This window comes from Chrysemys picta, chromosome 3, assembly GCF_011386835.1.
Source record: "Chrysemys picta bellii isolate R12L10 chromosome 3, ASM1138683v2, whole genome shotgun sequence".
NCBI classification, from domain to species: domain Eukaryota; kingdom Metazoa; phylum Chordata; order Testudines; family Emydidae; genus Chrysemys; species Chrysemys picta.
Window position 1 is genome coordinate 129661342 of NC_088793.1, and position 19834 is coordinate 129681175.

The window sequence follows — 19834 nt, forward strand, 5'->3', positions numbered from 1 at the left end:
CACTGGGGAACTCGGCAGGAGCAAATGTGCAGGGGGTAGAAGAGATGGTGGAGAGGAAGGAGAAACCTCCCACCGGGGTTGGATTATAGTTTCACTTCACAGGGGGGAAGAGCGGTGCTGGGTGAAAAATGGAGTTTTTGGTTTGCTGTAAATTAAAAAAAAAAGCTTCAGGCTGAACTGAAAATTAAATTGTCTAATATTTCTGGCAAACCCCAAAAAGTTGAAAAAAATAATAATTTTGGGTTGAACAAACCACTTTGACCCAAAATGGACCCTGCCGTTTCAATTTCGTGCATTTGAAAATATTTTTAATTTCTAAAAAATGAAAGGAAAGGACATTTCAAAATAAAAAGTGGTTTTGAATAAAAAAAATCAACCCACTTTGTTTCAAAAATGTCAACACTAAACGTGTTGGTTTTTACAGAATTTTCCCCCCCATACAAATCAGTTTGGTGAAATCAGTGCAAATTTGTAAGATTTTTTAGTATCACAGAATCGACATTTTTTTGCCAAAAAAAAGTTTTAGTTGAAAACTTTCACTCAGCTCCCAGGCCTCACGCCATAAGTTCCTTTAGGCACAAGAAGCTGGGCACAACACCTTAGATGGGGGAGAAGGGACATGCCCTGTGTGGCCTGCCAAAATCCTGTCCCCGCCTCGTACAGTTCTGCAGACAAACTGCATCCAGGAGGTGTGGAGAACAGGATTTGTGACCTTTCACTCTCCAGCTCTAGGTTTCCACCACTTGAGTTTGCACCCCTTGCCAGCCCACGCTCCACCACATACTGTCAACATAGCAACAATTGGGACGTACCTCGTCAATGCCAGTTACTGAATAAGCATGACCCTTTATGAGGCCGAAAGGGGTTCGAGCTTCTGACTCAGCTGCGCTGCTGGTCTGAAATATGAAAATACACTTTGACGTACCCTTCCTTGAGAGGACATTGTACGTGGTGACACTCTGTCAGTATCTGGGCCCGTCACAGCTAGATACACTGAGAAGTCAGTGGCAGTACTAAAAGGTACTGTGAATGACAGTATAGGTTCATAGATTCTAGGACTGGAAGGGACCTCGAGAGATCATCGAGTCCAGTCCCCTGCCCTCATGGCAGGACCAAATACTGTCTATAGCTTTTCCTGTTCCTGCACACTGGCACAGCCTTTTAGGGAAGACACTTTTTCCACACACAAAAAATCATTCTATTTTTTTACGTATTGGAACAATATGGGACTTTCTACTAAGATTGTCATCAATAGGAATGCTCCAGGGGGAAAGACCAAGCATCTAGTGGGAATGGTGAGTGAATTATCTTCTCTTACCCCTATGGTAGGTTCCTCTAGCTCAGATATAAGACACACTGGCAGAGTAGCATAAGGAAGCTTACAACTGCTGCCCATGTGGTACCTCTTCTATGGATAAATCCAGTCTTCAGTGTTGTAAATAGGGTTGCCAACCCTCCAGGATTGTCCTAAATCTGGTATCTTTCATGAACAACAACATTAATTTACAAACTCAGGCACTGACTCTGCAAAGCCCTCTGTGCCCACACAGAGCTTACTTCAGGCTTGGAGACAAAAATAACAATAGCACAAAAATGGTAACAGCAATCATTGAAGCCAGTCGACACTGACTCCTGCTCTGTGACAGGGCCGTGAACAGCTTTAACTCTGACCCAGGTCAGGTGAATGGGGCCAGGAAATAAAATTCACTGTTATTACATATACATAAATTAATGGCACATACGAAGCTGAAATCCAATGACTCTCTTCTTCTGAACAGCTGCCATAAGGACTAAACTGGTATTGCAGGTACATTAGATTAGAGTTATTGGTTATAAATGATTGCAGTGCTTATTTGCTACTATTGCAAATTATTTGCTATTAATTTCAGCTGGATTTTTTACTTAAAAAATACCCCCCACAAAACTACACCCTCTCTAGTCTTTTACTTACATCAATAGAACAGCCCACCATTGAACCTCTTTCAAGAGCTTTTCTCAAGATTTCATAGAAATTTTCTGGAGCCTTTTTGACTTCGTACATTTCTCCAACTCCTCCAGTGAAATCTTCCATGGCTTCTAGTGTACTGCCTCCTTTTAGGGCTTCATAACTCCCGTTCAGTCTGAAAAATGCCCATCAGTAGTTAGACATGTTTTTAAAAACCTTTTTAGGTTACACTGAGCCTGATTCTCTCTTATTTACACTGGTGTAAACCAGCAGTAACTCCATTGAAGTCAATGGAGTAAAAACTGGGTTCAGTGAGAACAGAATCTCAGTCCCAGTTTGTTAATTACATTGTAGCCCCTCGCCCCCTCCTCATCCTAATTTCTAATCCATTATTGGTTCAAATCCAGCCCAGGCTGGCAGTGACAATGCTGTAAGTTGTTCAATGGCCTGCTGGATGCAAAACCAGTAGATAGTCTTATTCCAGTTTTGAGCCATAAGAGTTGGCATCATTATTAGCACTCTCAGCAGAAAACCAAAGAGCAGGTTTTAGGACTTGATCCAATTCTCACTGAAGCCAACTGGAGTCTCTCCATTGACATTTCTGGAAGTTGGATCAATCCATCGGGGATTAATTAGGACATAGTATCTCCAGGTCAAGGCTGAGGAAAATGCATTGAACAAAGAAAAGCTGACCATTTTCATTGTGACACAAACTGAGCAATGCCTGCACCAAAGCCAGACAGTACTTACTTGGCATAGGCTTTTTCCAGTAAGGCACTCCAGAATTCATTGTGTTCAGCCGAGTGTAGAAAAACCAAGCGGTCTTTAAAGGTGGGTAATCGATCATCAATAACAATATCCAGCCACTCATTGTGCTGCCAAAACTGTGTTGAATGGAGGGCGAGAGAATTGTTTGATAACTTGTAATATTTCATAAGGCTAGCACGCCTCTCTTACTACCATATTCCCATGCTCCTAAACTATCTCAGTAACATCCGGGGGCTGTTATAAGACTAAAAACACGCCGTTTTTGTGAGCCAGGTGAAATCTGGCCCAAAGTAAGCACCTTATTTCCCCCATTAAGCCTCTTCTCAATCAAGTCAATACAGAAACTGGTGGGCTTCTATTTTCTAAACATGACACAAAGACATAACTGTTGTGAAACTCCATAGACACAAACTGCCATACCTGGAACTGCATCAATTTCCTGATCCTTAGCCACTTCATACATGCTGTAGTGTCAAACTGTAGTAAATTATTTAAACTATACTGAATTCATATAAGAGCTGTGTGTTGGCAAAGACTTTCAGTTAACATATACATTACAAACTGAAGGACACTGAGTGCTATGGGACAAAATAGTAAGTAACAGACTGAATTCACAGCAGACAGGAATTTTGTATATCCCCCCCAATTTCTCTCAGTCCTTATGATAAACTCCAATAGAATCCAATAGAGTTTTACAGATATTAAGTAAGGTTCTATATAAATGATTCTAAAAATCTATAACATTTAACAGAATATACCATTTATAGAGAATTTTTAAATCAACCTAGAGGATTCTATAGCAGAGATCTATTCTATTTGATCCGTGTTCTTATATTATGCCCACCACCATGGCATCTGAGCACCTATAGTTATATATTACATTCTAGAAGTTTGTTTTAAAAATGTATAAATTTATCACTCTCTATTACATTATATTGAACTATTTAGATGGAGTGGGAATCTGAACTAAGTCAGATACACGGATATTAAAAGTGGTTATGAATTGTACTATATTTCTTGATCTGAACTAGATATAAAATATCATGTGACTTAAGCCATCTTAAAAACCCACATATACGGTAGGGCCAAGTCTTCCTCTTGATTACAACTATGTAACCCCTTTGACTTCCTGGCAGTGGGATTTGACACATGTAATTGAGCGTAGAATTTGGCCCAGGGTATTTAAACCTTTCTGAGATGATGCCATGATTTCTAACACTGTACTTCCCTTTATAATAGAAAAATAGTGTGTGACTTGTGGAAAGTTAAAATTTTTCTGCGTTTCTTCTCAAGACTCTCACTTAAGGTGAGTTTAGCAAGTACTGCTTTGAATGCCTCAGTCATCATTTGGAGGTCAGACTAGATCAGCGGTTCTCAACTAGGGATCCGGGGCCCCCTAGAGGGCTGCGAGCAGGTTTCAGGGGGTCCGCCAAGCAGGGCCAGCATCAGACTCGCTGGGGCCCAGGGCAGAAAGCCAAAGCTCCATTGCAAGGGCCTGAAGCCCAGGGGCTCTGAGCCCCACCACTTGGGACTGAAGCCGAAGCCTAAGAAATGTAGCTTTGCGGGGCCCGCTATGGTGTGGCGCCTCGGGCAATTGCCCTGCTTGCTACCTGCTAATGCCGGCCCTGGCTTTTATATGCAGAAAAACAATTGTTGCGACACAGGTGGGCTGTGGAGTTTTTATAGCATGTTGGGGGGGGGTGTGGCTTAAAAAGAAAAAGGTTGAGAACCTCTGGACTGGATTATTTAAAGGTCTCTTTTGGCCTTAAACACTATGAAATCCACTTCTACAGCAAACGGACAACCCTGCCACTAAATGGACCAGTGCATTTAGCTACCCAGCCCCTAGAAGTGTTTGCATTTTATGCTGTTTTACCTGAAAGTGAAATATTCCAGCATAACCCGGTCCAAAATTTTGATCTTGAGGTACAACTCTGGCTAATGTTTTTTCATTCAGTGTAAGAGAAGCTATAGCTGCTAATAGCCAGCAGTCACCTGCAAATTGGAAACACCAATACACAGATCACCAATAATATATCGTGAAAATATACACAATCTACAGGAAAAAGATATGGTAGCAGCCTTGTCTCAAACTGTCTGGGTAAGATTCTGACTTCAGTTATGCTAGTGTAACTGAAGTCAGTAGAATTATTCTGGATTTATGGCACTGTAACAAAGATCACAATCCTGCCCTACCTGTATTACAGGTTCTGCATTTAATTGTGTATTAAGAGTTCTCATTGGGTGGAGTAAACTCACATCGGTTTCATTTATTTGCATTTTATTTCCTGTGCAATGTGAGATGCTACACAAACCAGCCATAACTGACTATGAACACAACTACTGTCAGCTGTTTTCCTCCATGCAGTGGGCTAATTTTGCTCTTATTTACTATTTCATTGTAAATCCAGATGAATTCCACTGAAGTCCGTTGTTATTTGGGTTTACGCTGATATTACTGTAAAGTAGACTTCAGCTCATTATAGTGAAAGTTCACAAAGTCTGGAAAGTACTTTTTGCCACTGGGGGGAAAAAAGTATGAAGGGGCTTAATTTATTGATGCTACATGTGACATTTCACATGACTTCCTATTATAAACAAGCAGTATGATGGCTGGTTGCCCGTCACCCAAGGACACATCAATATCCTGTTTAACTTAAAACTTCAGGAGAAGACTTGCTGGCTAGCTGGCACCAACCAGGCAAGATGCCATATGGAACCACCCAAGTCTCAGCTTCCTTGGAAGTCGTATAGCATCTGAGCCAAGACCTGATCTCACTGAAATAAAGGACAAAGTTTCCATTGGCCTCAACAGGGCCAGGCTTTGACTTTTTCTGTGTGTTTTTCTTCCTCAAGATAAAGGCAAGACCTTGGCTTTGTGTTAGTGACTCACAGGAAGGGAAACTGCCAAGAATGAAACAGAACAAAAATGACTCATGTGCACTTTTTCCAAACCAGCAGGCCTGCTGCAAGCCCTGAGTTGTTTGCACGGAGTGAAGGGAGTAGTGAGTATCTCATAGGAGGCAGCAACTGCACAAAGATCTGAAAAATCCCTATAAACCATTTTGGAACAGTATTAGGAAACCATTCAACTTGCAATGTACACCTTATGGAAATGTCCTATGGAATTCAGCTGGGATGAAATGAATGTTTCTATGGAAATGTAATAGGATTGCATAGAAATTTCTCTAAAACCTATAGAATTCAATAGAAAATTATAAACCTTCTTCTGAGAGACAAGGTGGGTGAAGTAATATCTTTGATTTATTCACCTACCTTGTCTCTCTAATATCCTGGGACCAACACAGCTACAACCCCACTGCAAACTTTCTTTGGGTTTTTTGGATGATGCTATAGTGTTGTATAGCAAGAATATAATTCTCTGAAATTATATACGATTCTATAGCTGTGGTACTTTTTTGAGTGTAGTGCAATTCAATGCAAAGCACCCATTGTTTAGAGTGGGATGAGTGAGAAGCTAAAACCAATTTAGAAGTTAGTCACATAACACCATGTGCCTGTACTAAATACCTTCATTGTTTTAAAATGAATTTTTATCTTCTTGTTTGCTCTTTCTCCGAGGGTAACCACTTTCCAGACTTTATCTTGCAGGACCAAGTAGATATGTCATGGCATTACTACCCAGCCATATTGCATCAGTGCATAATATTGCAGCATCATGTCAAATACAACACTGGCATCAACCTATGGTGTTGCATTGACATGGTGGGACACAACATCAGTTGTGTCTGTGCAGTGCCCTGCCATGAGGATAGCTGCATCATGACTTTAAGACTGCCCAAAAAGTATTTGAGACTCTGCATTGCTGTAGATGCTATTATGTGCTTACAGGACACAGACCTGAGACTCTCCTGTGAATTTCATGATGGATGGCAACTGGCAGCCCTAACTTCTCCCTCGCCTTTCACAGCTCTGTCTTTTTAATTTGGAGGGAAGAAAGTGAGTGTTTGCTTCCACAGCAACCAATACTTTATCGAGGCATCCAGAAATGGGTATGGGGTTAGAATGAGAACACGTTACTTCTGAGTTTCACTTCTTCCACCAATTTAGGGAACAAGAGACTGGAGAGGCACTTTTGCCTACTGGATAAAGCACTAGACTGGGCTCTAGACACAGCTCTGCTGCTAGGTGACCTTGGGCAAATCACTTCCCTACTCTGGGCCTCAGTTTCCCCACCTGTAGAATGGGGGTATTGATACTGAACTCCTTTGTAAAGGACTTTGAGATCCACTGATGAGAAGTGCTACATAAGAGCGAGGAATTACTATTCGATAATAACAACCCCCGGCCCCTTCTAGAATCTCCTGCACCACAGCACTTGGATAGGTGTGGAATAATTCTGTAAAGGGAAAACACTCACCAAGATCCCCTTGACAAATGTCAGTTCTTGTGGCTCCTCCAACTATAAATTGTGGGTCTTTAACAATTTCCTGAGAGAGTAAGAGAGAAAAAAATCATTTAAAATATGCCTGGAAAAATATAGCAACATTCAGGGGATGAACCTGTCACCAATATGCTACATGCATTATTACAAGCCTTGAGAAACTGGCTACCACACAATAGTACTGACACTGTGTTGAGCCTTTGTTGCTAATTATGGTGTGTCACAATGAAACAATCATTTGATCTAATTTTTTCTAATTAACGTAGGGCTGATGAAAGGTACTGGATTGGCAACCCTGCGAGAGCAAAGGCCTGTGTTTACTTGTAGAGCATTTCTAGCATTGGCAGTGGTGAGCAACCATAACATCGTCTCTTAAAAAAAAAAAAAAAAAAAAAAAGAAGAGGCTGATCCCAACCTTTGTTTGCTTTACCAAGTAATGTTAGTTTTAAGTGGGACTGGATCAAATATGACACTCCACACCCTTGAGTGTCCAAAGGTTGAGAGGAGCGGAGCCAATAAGACACTCGTAGAAAGGAAAGCAATGTTGACTGGTATTTCTTTGATTATTTTAAGTTCAATTAAAAATATCGCAGATGTTCTGCATTGGATAGAAAAATATGTCTGTAAAACAATTAATCTGTCAGGGATTTCCCCCCTTGAAATCTAACTTGTCACTTTAAAAAAAAAAAAAAAAAAGCATTCACTGCTTTCCCGCTGGTTCTCTGTTGCACTTGCAGCTCATTGAACGGAATGTTGGGGTATGATGGGTAAGGCTACAGTTTAGTCACAGAGGTCATGAAATCCATAACTTCCAAAGATCTCTGTGACTTCAGCCGGTGGAGGCTGGGAGCTGCAAGGTCCCCTGCTGCCTGTGGAGGCAGGGAGCTGCAGGGTACCCCCGTAGCTCCCAGCCACTGCAGGTGGGGGTTAGCCCCGCAGCTCCCTGTCGCCACCGCTCCTGGCCACCATGGGTGGCAGGGGAGATCCGTCACTCCCCCCTGCCACAGGTGGCAAGAGGGACCCCCGCTACTCCCGGCCACAGCAGGCGGCAGGGAGGATCCGGCAGCAAGGGGGATCCCTGATGCTCCCACCTGCTGCGGGCGGCAAGAGGGACCCCCGGAGCTCCCAGCTGCAGTGAGTGGCAGGGAGGATCCCCAGAGCTCCCAGCCACCGCAGAGGCAGGGGGGACCGCCGCTGCTTGGAGCCACCAGCACAGGGGGACCTTGGAGCTCCCACCCCCACCCCTCGCAGCTGCCCAGGCTACCCATTTTGTCATGGGTATTTTTAGTGAAAGTCGGGGACAGGTGAATTTTTCATTATTGTCCATGACCTGTCCCTGACTTTTACTAAAAATATCCAGGACAAAACCTTAGCCTTAATGATGGGCAGGGCTGGTGCAAGGAAGTTTCGCGCCCTAGGCGAAACTTCCACCTTGCGCCCCCCCCCAGCCCTGCAGCAGCTCCCCGCCCTGAGGCGCCCCCCCGCGGCAGCTCCCGCCCCCCCCGGGGAGCCGTGTGGCAGCTCCCCACCCCAGTTCACCTCTGCTCCGCCTCCTCTCCGAGCACGCTGCCCCCACTCTAATTCTCCTCCCCTCCCAGGCTTGCAGTGCCAAACAGCTGATTGGCGCCGCAAGCCTGGGAGGCAGGAGAAGTGGAACAGCCGCTGCGCTGGGAGAGGGAGTCTGAGCCGCACATGTCAGCGCGCCGCTGGCAGCCCAGCCCAGGAACGCTGTAAAAAAAAATTGGGGGCACCACTTTTTGGCACCCCCAAATCTTGGCACCCTAGGCAACCGCCTAGTTTGCCTTAATGGTAGCACCGGCCCTAATGATGGGCACCTATTGATCTTTGTCCTTGAAGTACCTGTTGTTCATTGCCTGATGAAACCTTTCCTGAAACAAATGGACACAGGGGATCAGATCCTAAGTACTATACGTGACCCTACCCTGGGGGGTGTTGTACATGCCTCTGACACATACCTAAGTTGTCAGTTTTATCTTACGCTCTGGCAACATTTGTATAGCTTGTCATGCCAATAAAGTCTCACTGAATTCATCTGAACAAAATGGTTAAGTCCTGTGCATCCAGTCAGTCAATCTGTCCTGAAATCCTGTTGCAGAACTGGTTGTATAGGTGATAGCACAGTTTCAAGGTACCTGCACCCTCCTCTGTGGTACATACTAGGAGTGCCCAGTTAGGTCTCAAGTCTTTAGCTGTCACCTGTTTCAGGGCAGGGACCCTTGTTCCATGCCCTTTTGACTGGAGGTTTTAAGACTGCACAACCTCTTGCCTTGCCGTGTGACATCCCCAGCCAGCCAGTCTGCCTACCTAATGGCCAGTGCCTGTGCTTTGCTTTCTCTCCAAAGGCTATGAACAGTGTATTGCCAGCAGTAACAAGTTACTGCACCGCCCTTTCTAAGCAAGCGCAGTTATTGAAAGGATTCCGGAGAAAACATAATAAACAACAAAAGGTCCTAGACACATGCTAAAAGTTTACCGGAGATCACCCATCAGTCTGAGGGGCCCTGGTAGGCCAAAGTCCTTCCAACCCAGTGGCCCCCTTGAACAGAAGGTCCTGTCCATTTGCTGGATCAGAAAGCAGGCCCTCAGTCAGTTTAAACCCAGCCTCATTATAGCAAAAGCCCTTTTTTAATTTGTTGGTCTCTGGAAAACCCAGTTTGAACCAGTATATGTAACATCCCCCCGCCCCCCCCCCTCGGGAGTGGTGTATCTCTGGAGATGTTTACAACCTACGTCAGTGTTTCTCAAACTGGGGTCACTGCTTGTGTAGGGAAAGCCCCTGGCCGGTTTGTTTACCTGCCCTGTCCACAGGTCCGGCCGATCGCGGCTCCCACTGGCCAGTAAGTCCCTCGGCCCGCGCCGCTTTCAGCAGCTCCCATTGGCTTGGAGCAGTGAACTGTGGCAAATGGGAGCCGCGATCGGCCGGACCTGCGGACGGGGCAGGTAAACAAACCGGCCCGGCCCACCAGGGGCTTTCCCTACACAAGCGGCGACCCCAGTTTGAGAAACACTGCCCTACGTGCTTCCGTAATCGCCCCTCAACTGTTTGTGGTTCTTGGAGGAGCTGTGATAACCCTGCCCCCTGGAGTTGCATAGCATCCCTGGCCAATAGTGATCCATAAACTGAATACAGTATGGTCCCCAAAGATATTGCATGCAATTGCAATATCTGTCACAAGTGCGGCCACACTATTTCAGTTAAGCAGACAAGCAAGAAGCCCCTTCATTGATGCCTTTGCAAAAGGAGGAAGTTCAATAGCAAAACAATAATAGGGGATCAGATGCAATCCTTCAAACACGGCAGTTCCCTAGAAGGAAAAGGAGTTGGTTTGTATTTATTTTAGTTTATTTAACAGTCATAATTCTGTAGCGTCCGAGATTCTGATTCCTTCATAGCTAACCAAGGCCTAGGTCCAGGTCCGGGCAATGAAATGTGGCAATATCCCAAAATGAGTAAGTTAAACAGCCTGCAGGTTTAGACTGTCAGGGCACACTATAAAGTGAATCTGATTTGACAGGCTTTTGTATATTGGGCAGATGGCTGGTGATTAATACACTCAGTGAGGGTGGGGTATTTTTATATTATTTACAGAGTGTGATTATTGTGTTATGCTGGGGGGGGAATGGGGATAAGTTGCTGAAGCTGTATATGTATTACATTGTGTACATTTTTGGTGCTAGGCACCTAGGAAGTGGGAGAGGTGCTTTAAAAAATATTTATACATCTAAATAAGTTTAAAAATACACTGACACATAAAGGTGCATGTTCTGAGCAATTTATAGCAGCAGCTATATGTAAAGATCCTATGTAGTGTACCTGACTCCACACAGGATAAAACACACAATCTCCACAGGAAAATAAAGGTCAGCAGCACCGTTTGGTTTTCCTCATGTCTATTGAACAAGCTTTATAACAACTCATGTTTTTAAAAAGTGGGTATTTGTCAAAGTGGGTAGCCAACATCACATAAAACCCTATAACGTGGCAAGCCCTTCGCTTCCCCATCTACATGAGCCAGTTTGCTACACTCAGTCCTGTTGCTATGAAATACTGCCAAGTTTGGAGTTAACCCCTTTGCTGATAATCCCCGCTGCATACAGCAGCATCCCTTTGAATCACCAAAATTCCATTTGAATGCTGACTTGTTAAAGACCTAGTAGTGGGCCTGGCAAACAGAGTAGCCCTGGAGGTGCATTTTGACCAAAGTTCCCAATTCAGGAGGCAGCAACCAAGTGATCAAAAAAGCGTCCCACCCTCTCAACGATCAAACTGCATGTCTCAACCCAATAAGACATTGGGTGCCCCACTTGCAATGCGCTGAGCATAGTGGAGCCAATTCTCCGTTCCATCCTGCCTATTTATGCTAGTCTAGTGGCAAAGGGAGGGTAGAATTGGCCTCAAGAATAAGGGTTTTGCTGAGTGGCATAAAGACGGAGAAATGGCTCTGTGCCACACACCTCTGGCAGCACCGTGATAGTGTGCACTGGGGTAAGAGTTCAGATTATCCCTGTTCTGAAGCTATTTTTATCTGAGGAATAGCCCCAGGAGACTTGATACTGGCTGAGTACAAGCTAGAGCAACCATGAGACTGCTCTAATTTACACAGGGTGCCCGGCTAAGAATACAGTGAGGCACAAAGGTGGTTTAAAGCCACCTTCCCCCCAGCCCCTGTTTCTGCACTGAGCAAAGTGGCGATCTGGTTCTTTAGATATCATTGAAAACGGAGGGAGCTTAGCCTCACTTGGAAAACATTCAACACCTTTCAGCCCTTAGAGAGCATACTACTGCATCTTTGTAACAAAAAGACTCAATTGAGCTCCTATTGAAGTAAATACAAGCATGCCAAAAGAGCACAGCCTTACAGAGGAGGAGAAGAAAGACATTAACATCTGCACAGCAGATGAAAATGAGAAATGTCCATGGGTGATTAAAGTCATTACCCTGAGTCACACATTAAGTTAATGTAATTTATGCTCATATAGGGATGCAGATGGCACCTTTAGAGTGTTTCCTGGCTTCAAAGGAAGTGGCAGAGGGCAAGTGACCTGCCCACATTCCTTCAAGCCAAATGCCTTCCAGCAAGAAGCATTAGTGAGTTTGATGTGTCACAGTTACAGAAAACAAAGGCAAGTCAAACCAGAACTTGTCATTACCTGACCCACCTGCTTGTTAAATACCCCCTGGCATGTGTGACCTGTAACTAAATGATAAAAAAAAAAAAAAACATTCATAGTCCTTACAACATTACAGTGGAGGAAAAAGTGAGAGGATTTTGATTTTAATAATATGCATTATTTTAGAATTGCTGCTAAAAGGGAACATAAGTATGTAGCGATTAAGAAACTCACATTTTAAGAGAGCTGTTTAACTTAATCTGTCCCCAAACGCCCTAAAACTTTGTGTACCCCCCTCAATAACCTTTACTCCCTACGTATCAGGTGCACAGAGCTCCCACCGTGCTCTTTCTGTGTACAACTTCCCAAGGCCAGGACGTTGGTTACCAACACCAGCTAGCTCTGAATGATTGCATGGTATTGAGGTATCACAGCTCATTTTTACAAATGATATTTCATACCCTACTTATATAAAATACCCTTCCCACCAGACTAAATGGCTTGTGGTAGTAATGAGATAAGGAGCCTTTCAAATCCAGGCCACTAATGGGAATCTGTCTTAGATTAATAGTAACCAAACTGTATCACTGTCTGATGATTGTTTGGTAGCCACTGTAAAATGAGTTGGTGGTCACAGGGCAGCTCCTAGAGAACTGTCTCTGCATCATAATTAGCACCCTTGTGGCCATTCTCGTGAGAGACGTAGACCTTGATTCTCTTTTGCTTACCACAGTGTAAATCGGGGGTAATGTCCCTGACTGTCATTTATGTCAGTGTAACCCAGAGGAGAATCAGGTCCCAAGGAATATTCATGCGGAACCATGGGCGGCCCTCGTCTGCTTTAACAGATTTCAGTTTCCAGGGCTACCAAGCCTACACCTTTCAGGAGCACTACATTTTAAAAGCACGTCTCCTTGTGATTTTTGCATAGCACTCTCCAAACTTTGGGAGTGTGACTTTGCAGGTGCTCTTGTTCTGCTTATATACAGCCCTACCATATTATATTGTTATAATTGTGAGAGTATTGTACTACACAGTATCCTGGTGTCACCTTGAAAGAAGGCCCTGATCCGTCAGTTTAATCCAGCATGAATGGTGGTGCAAGGGCTAGGTCAGAGGCAAGTTGAAGTGGTTCAAAGTAGCGGCAGCTTCATTTACAAAGGGGAGATGGAAGGTCATAAGGAGCCCAACTCAGCCCCCGAAGTGGGAGGTATTGGCTGAAAAAGGGACAATGACCAGGGCAGGCAGGCAATCCACTGATGTAATGACTCCCAGAGACTCCCATCAGCAGAGTTTGCACAAAGCCCCCTGTCCTCCACAGAGGGGAGTTCCACTGTTGGGTGCAATAGTATTCTATGATGCAGGAAGGAGAATATCACAGCGGTCCATGGCAAATTTGCTGATTTGGCTATAAACCTGACTGCATATTCAATAATTATGGAACAAAAGTCTATTTACAAACCAAACATGGAATGCACATGGACCATAAAAGGAGAGACAGAAAGAGTTTTCCCCATAAAACACATATAGAGTCTGTTGTATCCTGTTTATCCTGGGAGCAAAAGTTAAATTAAATTCCTGAGTGGGAAAACCAGAGTTTAAATTCACTGGTGTGTGGTGGTTGTTCTCTGAAACCAGGGGTGGCTGGGAGATGGAGGAGATTCCAGTAGATGAGGCATTGACTCAGCTTCTTGTGCTGACTGGGCTTGGACCTAAGGGAACATTTAAACTCTCAGTGCAGAGCCTGTGGTTATGTGGTTAGAATCTTGTGCGGGACTCCTGGACTTCATGAACCTGACCCATAGTCCTCTGAAGTCAATAGGGATCTTTCATTGACTTCAGTGGGCTGTTGATCAGGTCCATAAAGCTTGGCTGTGGATAATTTAAAATGCCCAGTATTCGAGCCTTGTTTGCATCAAATTAGTACATGGCTGGGAGTCTGCCTTCATTGGTCCCTGCCCTCCATAATGTACATCAGATTTGCCTCTTTAAAATCCGCATCGTGTCTTGTAGTCTATACTGCCCTGGAGAGATCCCAACCTCCACTCTGTATTCTGCTTTTTTTTGGAACCAAGAAAGCAGAGACCACCCCTGAAGAATACAGAATACCAAGTACCTGCTGGGACAGGACATGATGGGACACTATGGGCAAGTTTAACTCTTGTGTATCTTGATTGACTTGAGTGGAACCACTATTGATTCACGTTGAAGTAATTGACAGGAGAATCAGGTCCTATAAATTCTCCGTAGACCTCTAGCCAAGCTAGATCCGTTCAATAAAGCTGCTAATATTTAGTGTATTAATTAAAGGCAACTAGAAATCTGGAGCAGATTACTATCAACTGAGGCTTCAGGTTTACAAAGAACCCTGAACAATCCATCCACTAAGGTACTTGAGGTACTGAACTTTTACTGAACCTGTTTTTTCATGCAGTTTCAAGACGCAGTTTCAAGACACACCTTCATTTTTCTTACTAATGGAATGCAGATACAGGTACATGGCAATGCCTTACTATGTGATATGATTGCAGTCCAACACCAAGCCAAAATCTGGGAATTGACATTATATAACACTACAGAATATGCTACATACATGGGAATCTGACTGGAATAGCTATTGTGGAATGGCTTGTTCTGCAGTAGCTATTCAGGTCAATTTTCCCCATGTTGACATTCCCTAAGTAGATCTAACTTACATACCAAAGAGATGAAAGAAAGTGATACTTACCGTAGTCCAAACACTACTTTAATTTACAGTTTCTTCTGGCTCAAGAGAGGGTAAATTACATTAATTTGGTCTCCCTTCCATACTGAGAGTGTGTGTGTGTGTGTGTGTGTGTGTGTGTGTGTGTGTGTATGCCGGTCTGAGGGAGTCTGAACTGGTGTAAAGCAATTTCACCTCTGCCCCAAACTGACTGCAACATTCAGCTCCAGATCTGGAGGTTGGTGGGGGTTGTTCAGATAGGGAGAGTTTTGGTTCAAGTCCATTTCTACACCACAAATGCATTTGCATTGGCAAGCGATGGGGAAAACACATTCCCAGGCAGTGTAATTATTACAGAATATGTGATATTTATACTGGGCTAGCCACTAACAATCTAAATCATACACGAGGGTATAGAGAAAAGAGAGGTGGATCATGCCAAGAGGAAAAAAATGAGGAAGGGGTCACATGTTCTCCAACATTAATAAAAAAGTATCTATTGGAAGATATAGTTTTAAAGGTTTTCTTTTCAAATAAGAAAGAGAAATCAGGATAGTATTGCTAAATAGCTTTTATTATCTTATAGCATTTGGCATACAGGGCCAGATCCTCAGCTTTTGTAAATCAACAGTGCTCCATTGACTTCAGTGAGGTTATGCGAATGTACACCAGCCGGCCTATACTGTGTATACACACACACATACCTTTGATAAATTAGGAAGTCTTTCTTATACTGAATAAAGGAGATAAAGCTATTTTGGGGTGCAAATCTGAGAGCTGGCAATCAGTTATCTCATTTATTTTAATATTCTTTACACAAACTACTATACAGAGGCTTTATTATCTGACTTCTAATAATGATATTTGAGTTTTATTTAAATTCCACAGATGATTATTTCTTTAAGTTTTAAAAATGCCAGGTTAATTTGGCAGATGAGGTGAGAGGCAGCATTAGTCAGTCTCCCTTATGCAAACAGAGAGAGACAAGATGGGTGTGGTAATATCTTTTATTGGACCAACTTCTACGTTGGGTCCAATAAAAGATATTATTACCACTCACGCCTTTTCTCTCTAATATCCTGGGATCAACACGGCTACAACTACACTGCATACACAAACTCCCTGACACTTAGCCTCCATTACTCCCCCTTACTGATATGAAAGGGAGACTAAAATGGCTTGATTTACATGCTGAGGAGCCAGAAGAAGGTGAAACTTAAAGTAGTGCGTGGGCTGCTGTAACTTCAACTTTCTTACCCCCTCCTGTTAGCTGCTTTTCTTGCTACACTGCACACACACACACACACACACACACACACACACACACACACACTTTCACATGGCAGAAATCACAGCCTAAAGGCACATCCCATCAAGTCACTTATTTGGCTTGAAATTCTTCCAAATTTAGCTTGCAAAAACTAGTGATGGCTGGATCTGGAAGAGAGGCTGAAGACAGACCACTGTCCATTGCTACAAATAATGACTTGGAACAATTCTGATATTAATAGACCCCTGGTAGAAAAAAAACATTATTGACTACTTGATAGTCACTGTGTGATTCAGCGGGAAAGGTAAACAGGGCTTTTGCTGATCTAGATTCACAAATATTTGCATTTGGTACCAGATACAGTATGTAAGCATCACATAGCCATATCATCTTACTATGGCCACATATTCAAATTTATAGCTTATCTTCAGAGTATATGTTCCACAACTGGATGGAGTCAATGGACTTCATGCCCTCTCACACCTAACACCTGCAGGGAGCCACCCCATCCCTGGGACAGCAGTAGAGACAGCACCCAGGTGACCTCAGTCCCATGCAGGTTAGGCAGCCTGGGGAGTAGGACCTGATGTGAGAAGTGTCTGTAGCAATTCCATAGATAAGGTTGAATTTTTCCACTTAAAGCAGGGATTCAGCCTCTTTGTTATGTATGAAAACTAGAGAGCATCCTTCCCATAATTACAGCACATACACTTTGGATACAAAATGAATTTTCTGAGAATTTACCAGTAAATCTGTTTATTAGTTTAGGAACTATAATTAACTAAGAATGGGTCTTTTGAGAAATATAGCACCTGCTGGCAGACCTTTGTTTTGCCGTTAAAATCTCAGTAACACAGTAACACAGGCTCTTCAAATGTCCCATATAATTAAAACTCACTGAAATTTTGTGCATAGGCTTCACTTGAATATTTTTTACGATCAATGGGCATTCCCCTCCATTTTTCTTCCTAGCTGAAAGACAGAAGTCTTAACTCTGCACTGTCATGACACCATGCCACACCTGTAGGATTAGGATCAAGGCATTTTAGTGCTTGTGGCTGCAGCTTGGATTAAATCATTTTTTAAAGACAAACTTGTTTTTATTTTTCCATTTCCCCCCCCCTTCACGGTGTCCTTACCTGGCTGAGTTAAAGTTCCTGTTGAAGGAGAAACTTTCAGTTGTGAAGAATGGCAGGAAAAGATGAGCATTAACCCTTAACAAATATTTCAAATGTAACCCATGCACCAGATTTCAGCCAGTTTTAAGTGACTGAAGAGTGTGTGACAGACAGGGCAGAGCTAAGGTTGCTTGAGTGGCCCAACTGCATTTCCAGACCTTAACATGTTTGAATTTCTTTTAAATTTAACCTTAACTGTGGATTTCCTGGTTTATAACAGAGGGGTAGCCGTGTTAGTCTGAATCTGTAAAAAGCAACAGAGGGTCCTGTGGCACCTTTGAGACTAACAGAAGTACTGGGAGCATAAGCTTTCGTGGGTAAGAACCTCACTTCTTCAGATGCAAGACTTCAGATGCTTGCATCTGAAGAAGTGAGGTTCTTACCCACGAAAGCTTATGCTCCCAGTACTTCTGTTAGTCTCAAAGGTGCCACAGGACCCTCTGTTGGTTTATAATAGTAGGTTTTTGGATCCTTATAACGTACCTAGAATGTATTTTACTTTAAATGACTCATATGTACTCTAAACCTTAGCTCTATCTTAACATAGCATTTGTCTGGGAATAATGCTAGGCAGCGGGCTTGTTGGAGGTAGTCTATATGGACTACTATGCAGCAGGCTACTATATAGACTACAGAAGGCGGCACCAAAGAACAAATTAACTAAATGCAAAATTCTAAAGTGAATAAATCCGGTTTTCAAACAGGGTAAAGGTGGTGGGAAGGGGTTACAGGAGTTATGGTTTGATATGGAATTTTTAAATGTCATTTAAAAAAATGTTTCAGAACCACCACATTGTGCACATTGTTAGTGAATGGTATTATTTGATTACTGTTACCATCATTTTTCTCATGCCCCTCCAATCATTTGCTACATACTTATGCAGCTTGTCTTACATTAAGCCCAATTCTGCAAAGATTAAGGCAGGTGCTTAACTTTAAACATGTGAGTAGTCCCACTGAACTCAACAACATTCAATCTGCTGTGGATATGACCTACCACAGCCCTTACGTGGGATGGACAATATGGCCCTTACAAATTTACTAAAAATCATGGACTCAGTTCACTCTGGCTTACACAGACACAAACCAGGAATAATTCGATTGAATACAATGGAGTTACACTGCTGTAAAAATCACCAGAGGGTCAGACCAAAAATAAGACAGACATACAGCATGCACATGTATATTGCATATATGTAAAGCTACAAGAGATCTAATTTACACCTGTATTTATCTATCCATCTATACGTGTACCTCTATCTCTCTCCACACACAGACCAGGTCAAGATTCTCTCTCTTATTCCACATGAGCAGATCCTGATTCATACAGAGACTATGGGTGAAATCCTAGCCCCACTGAGGGCAAAGGCAGACTCCCATTGACTTCGACAGGGCCATGTCTCTTATTTGTCTATAAAGTTCCATACGTATGGGGCTCTGCCCCTATTATGTTCCTTTTTGTTTTGGTTGATTGTTCATTAAGAAGTCCAGTGTCATCTGACTCTTGGCAGGAGAGATGGAAATATATACATGACACATAGCAAAAGTGGGAACAACCTCTAAGCAGTGTCATACTCACCCCAGGCCTTTTCCATACAAAGGGGATGGGTGGCTTCTCACTGTAGAAGAGAGAGGAGATATTGGCTGGGAAGTCACAGTCCTCAAATAGCGTCCCCTTCTGCTGGCACTGGCGCTTCAGCTCCTCATATGTCTGGCCAGAGGAGTGTGTGGCACGAGCACTCTGAGGTAGAGGGGGAGACCGCGGTCTCGAGTCCCGGTATGTGTAAGGCATTGTTCTGCCCCACGTTCAGTATCAAAAGCTCCAGTGATCACAGAGATAAATGGGAGGTGAGGGTCAAGGGAAGGGAGGAGAGAAAAACTCTAGCATCCACCAAACAAGCAAAAGAGAAAAGGAACAAGATGCCTTCTACAAGAAAGAATGAAAGGAGCCTGTGAGCTGCAGGGAAGTGAAAAATGTGCCCAAGCACCTCCTCTTTTGCACCTGTTTGAATGACAGGGAGACCTCCCTGGCCACCTGAAACAACAATAGAAAGGAACGCCCTGAGAGCAAACAGAAAAGCACTATTTGCCCTTTTTAGGAGTTCCAGCTGCTTGGCGTGCACCTTCTGGTATACTACCTCAGGAACCACAAACAAGAGTTAAGAGATAACTCTATTTTGTTCATGTGATGTAAACCTGCTGCACCCAGGAAGAGACAGCAAGCATGTGAACACCTCGAACCAACTCTTTTATGCTCTAAATGATATGGCCAGGGTGTGGAACTATTTTCTTTGCTGGCTGAATAACTTTGAGAAATGCCACTGTGCATGAAAATCTCTCACAGCTCCTGATAGAGAGTTACCTAATTATGGGCTCTCACCAGTTAGGTTCCTTTCGCCACTCCCTATCCCTGACCAAAGGTCACCTGAGA

The 19834-nt window shown here is 43.4% G+C and overlaps 1 protein-coding gene across 1 annotated transcript in view; it reads right to left on the minus strand.

Annotated features, from left to right (window-relative positions):
* CAPN9 (calpain 9) overlaps nt 1-19421 on the minus strand; it is a 45128-nt gene extending 25707 nt beyond the window's left edge. Inside the window, exons 1-6 of the mRNA XM_065588987.1 lie at nt 18983-19421; nt 7095-7164; nt 4590-4708; nt 2696-2829; nt 1952-2120; nt 813-896 (exon numbers count right to left, since the gene is read on the minus strand). Of these exons, the coding sequence (XP_065445059.1) occupies nt 813-896; nt 1952-2120; nt 2696-2829; nt 4590-4708; nt 7095-7164; nt 18983-19195 (789 nt within the window). The 5' untranslated portion in view covers nt 19196-19421. The remainder of the gene's footprint in view (nt 1-812; nt 897-1951; nt 2121-2695; nt 2830-4589; nt 4709-7094; nt 7165-18982) is intronic.
* Nucleotides 19422-19834: the final 413 nt, after the last annotated feature.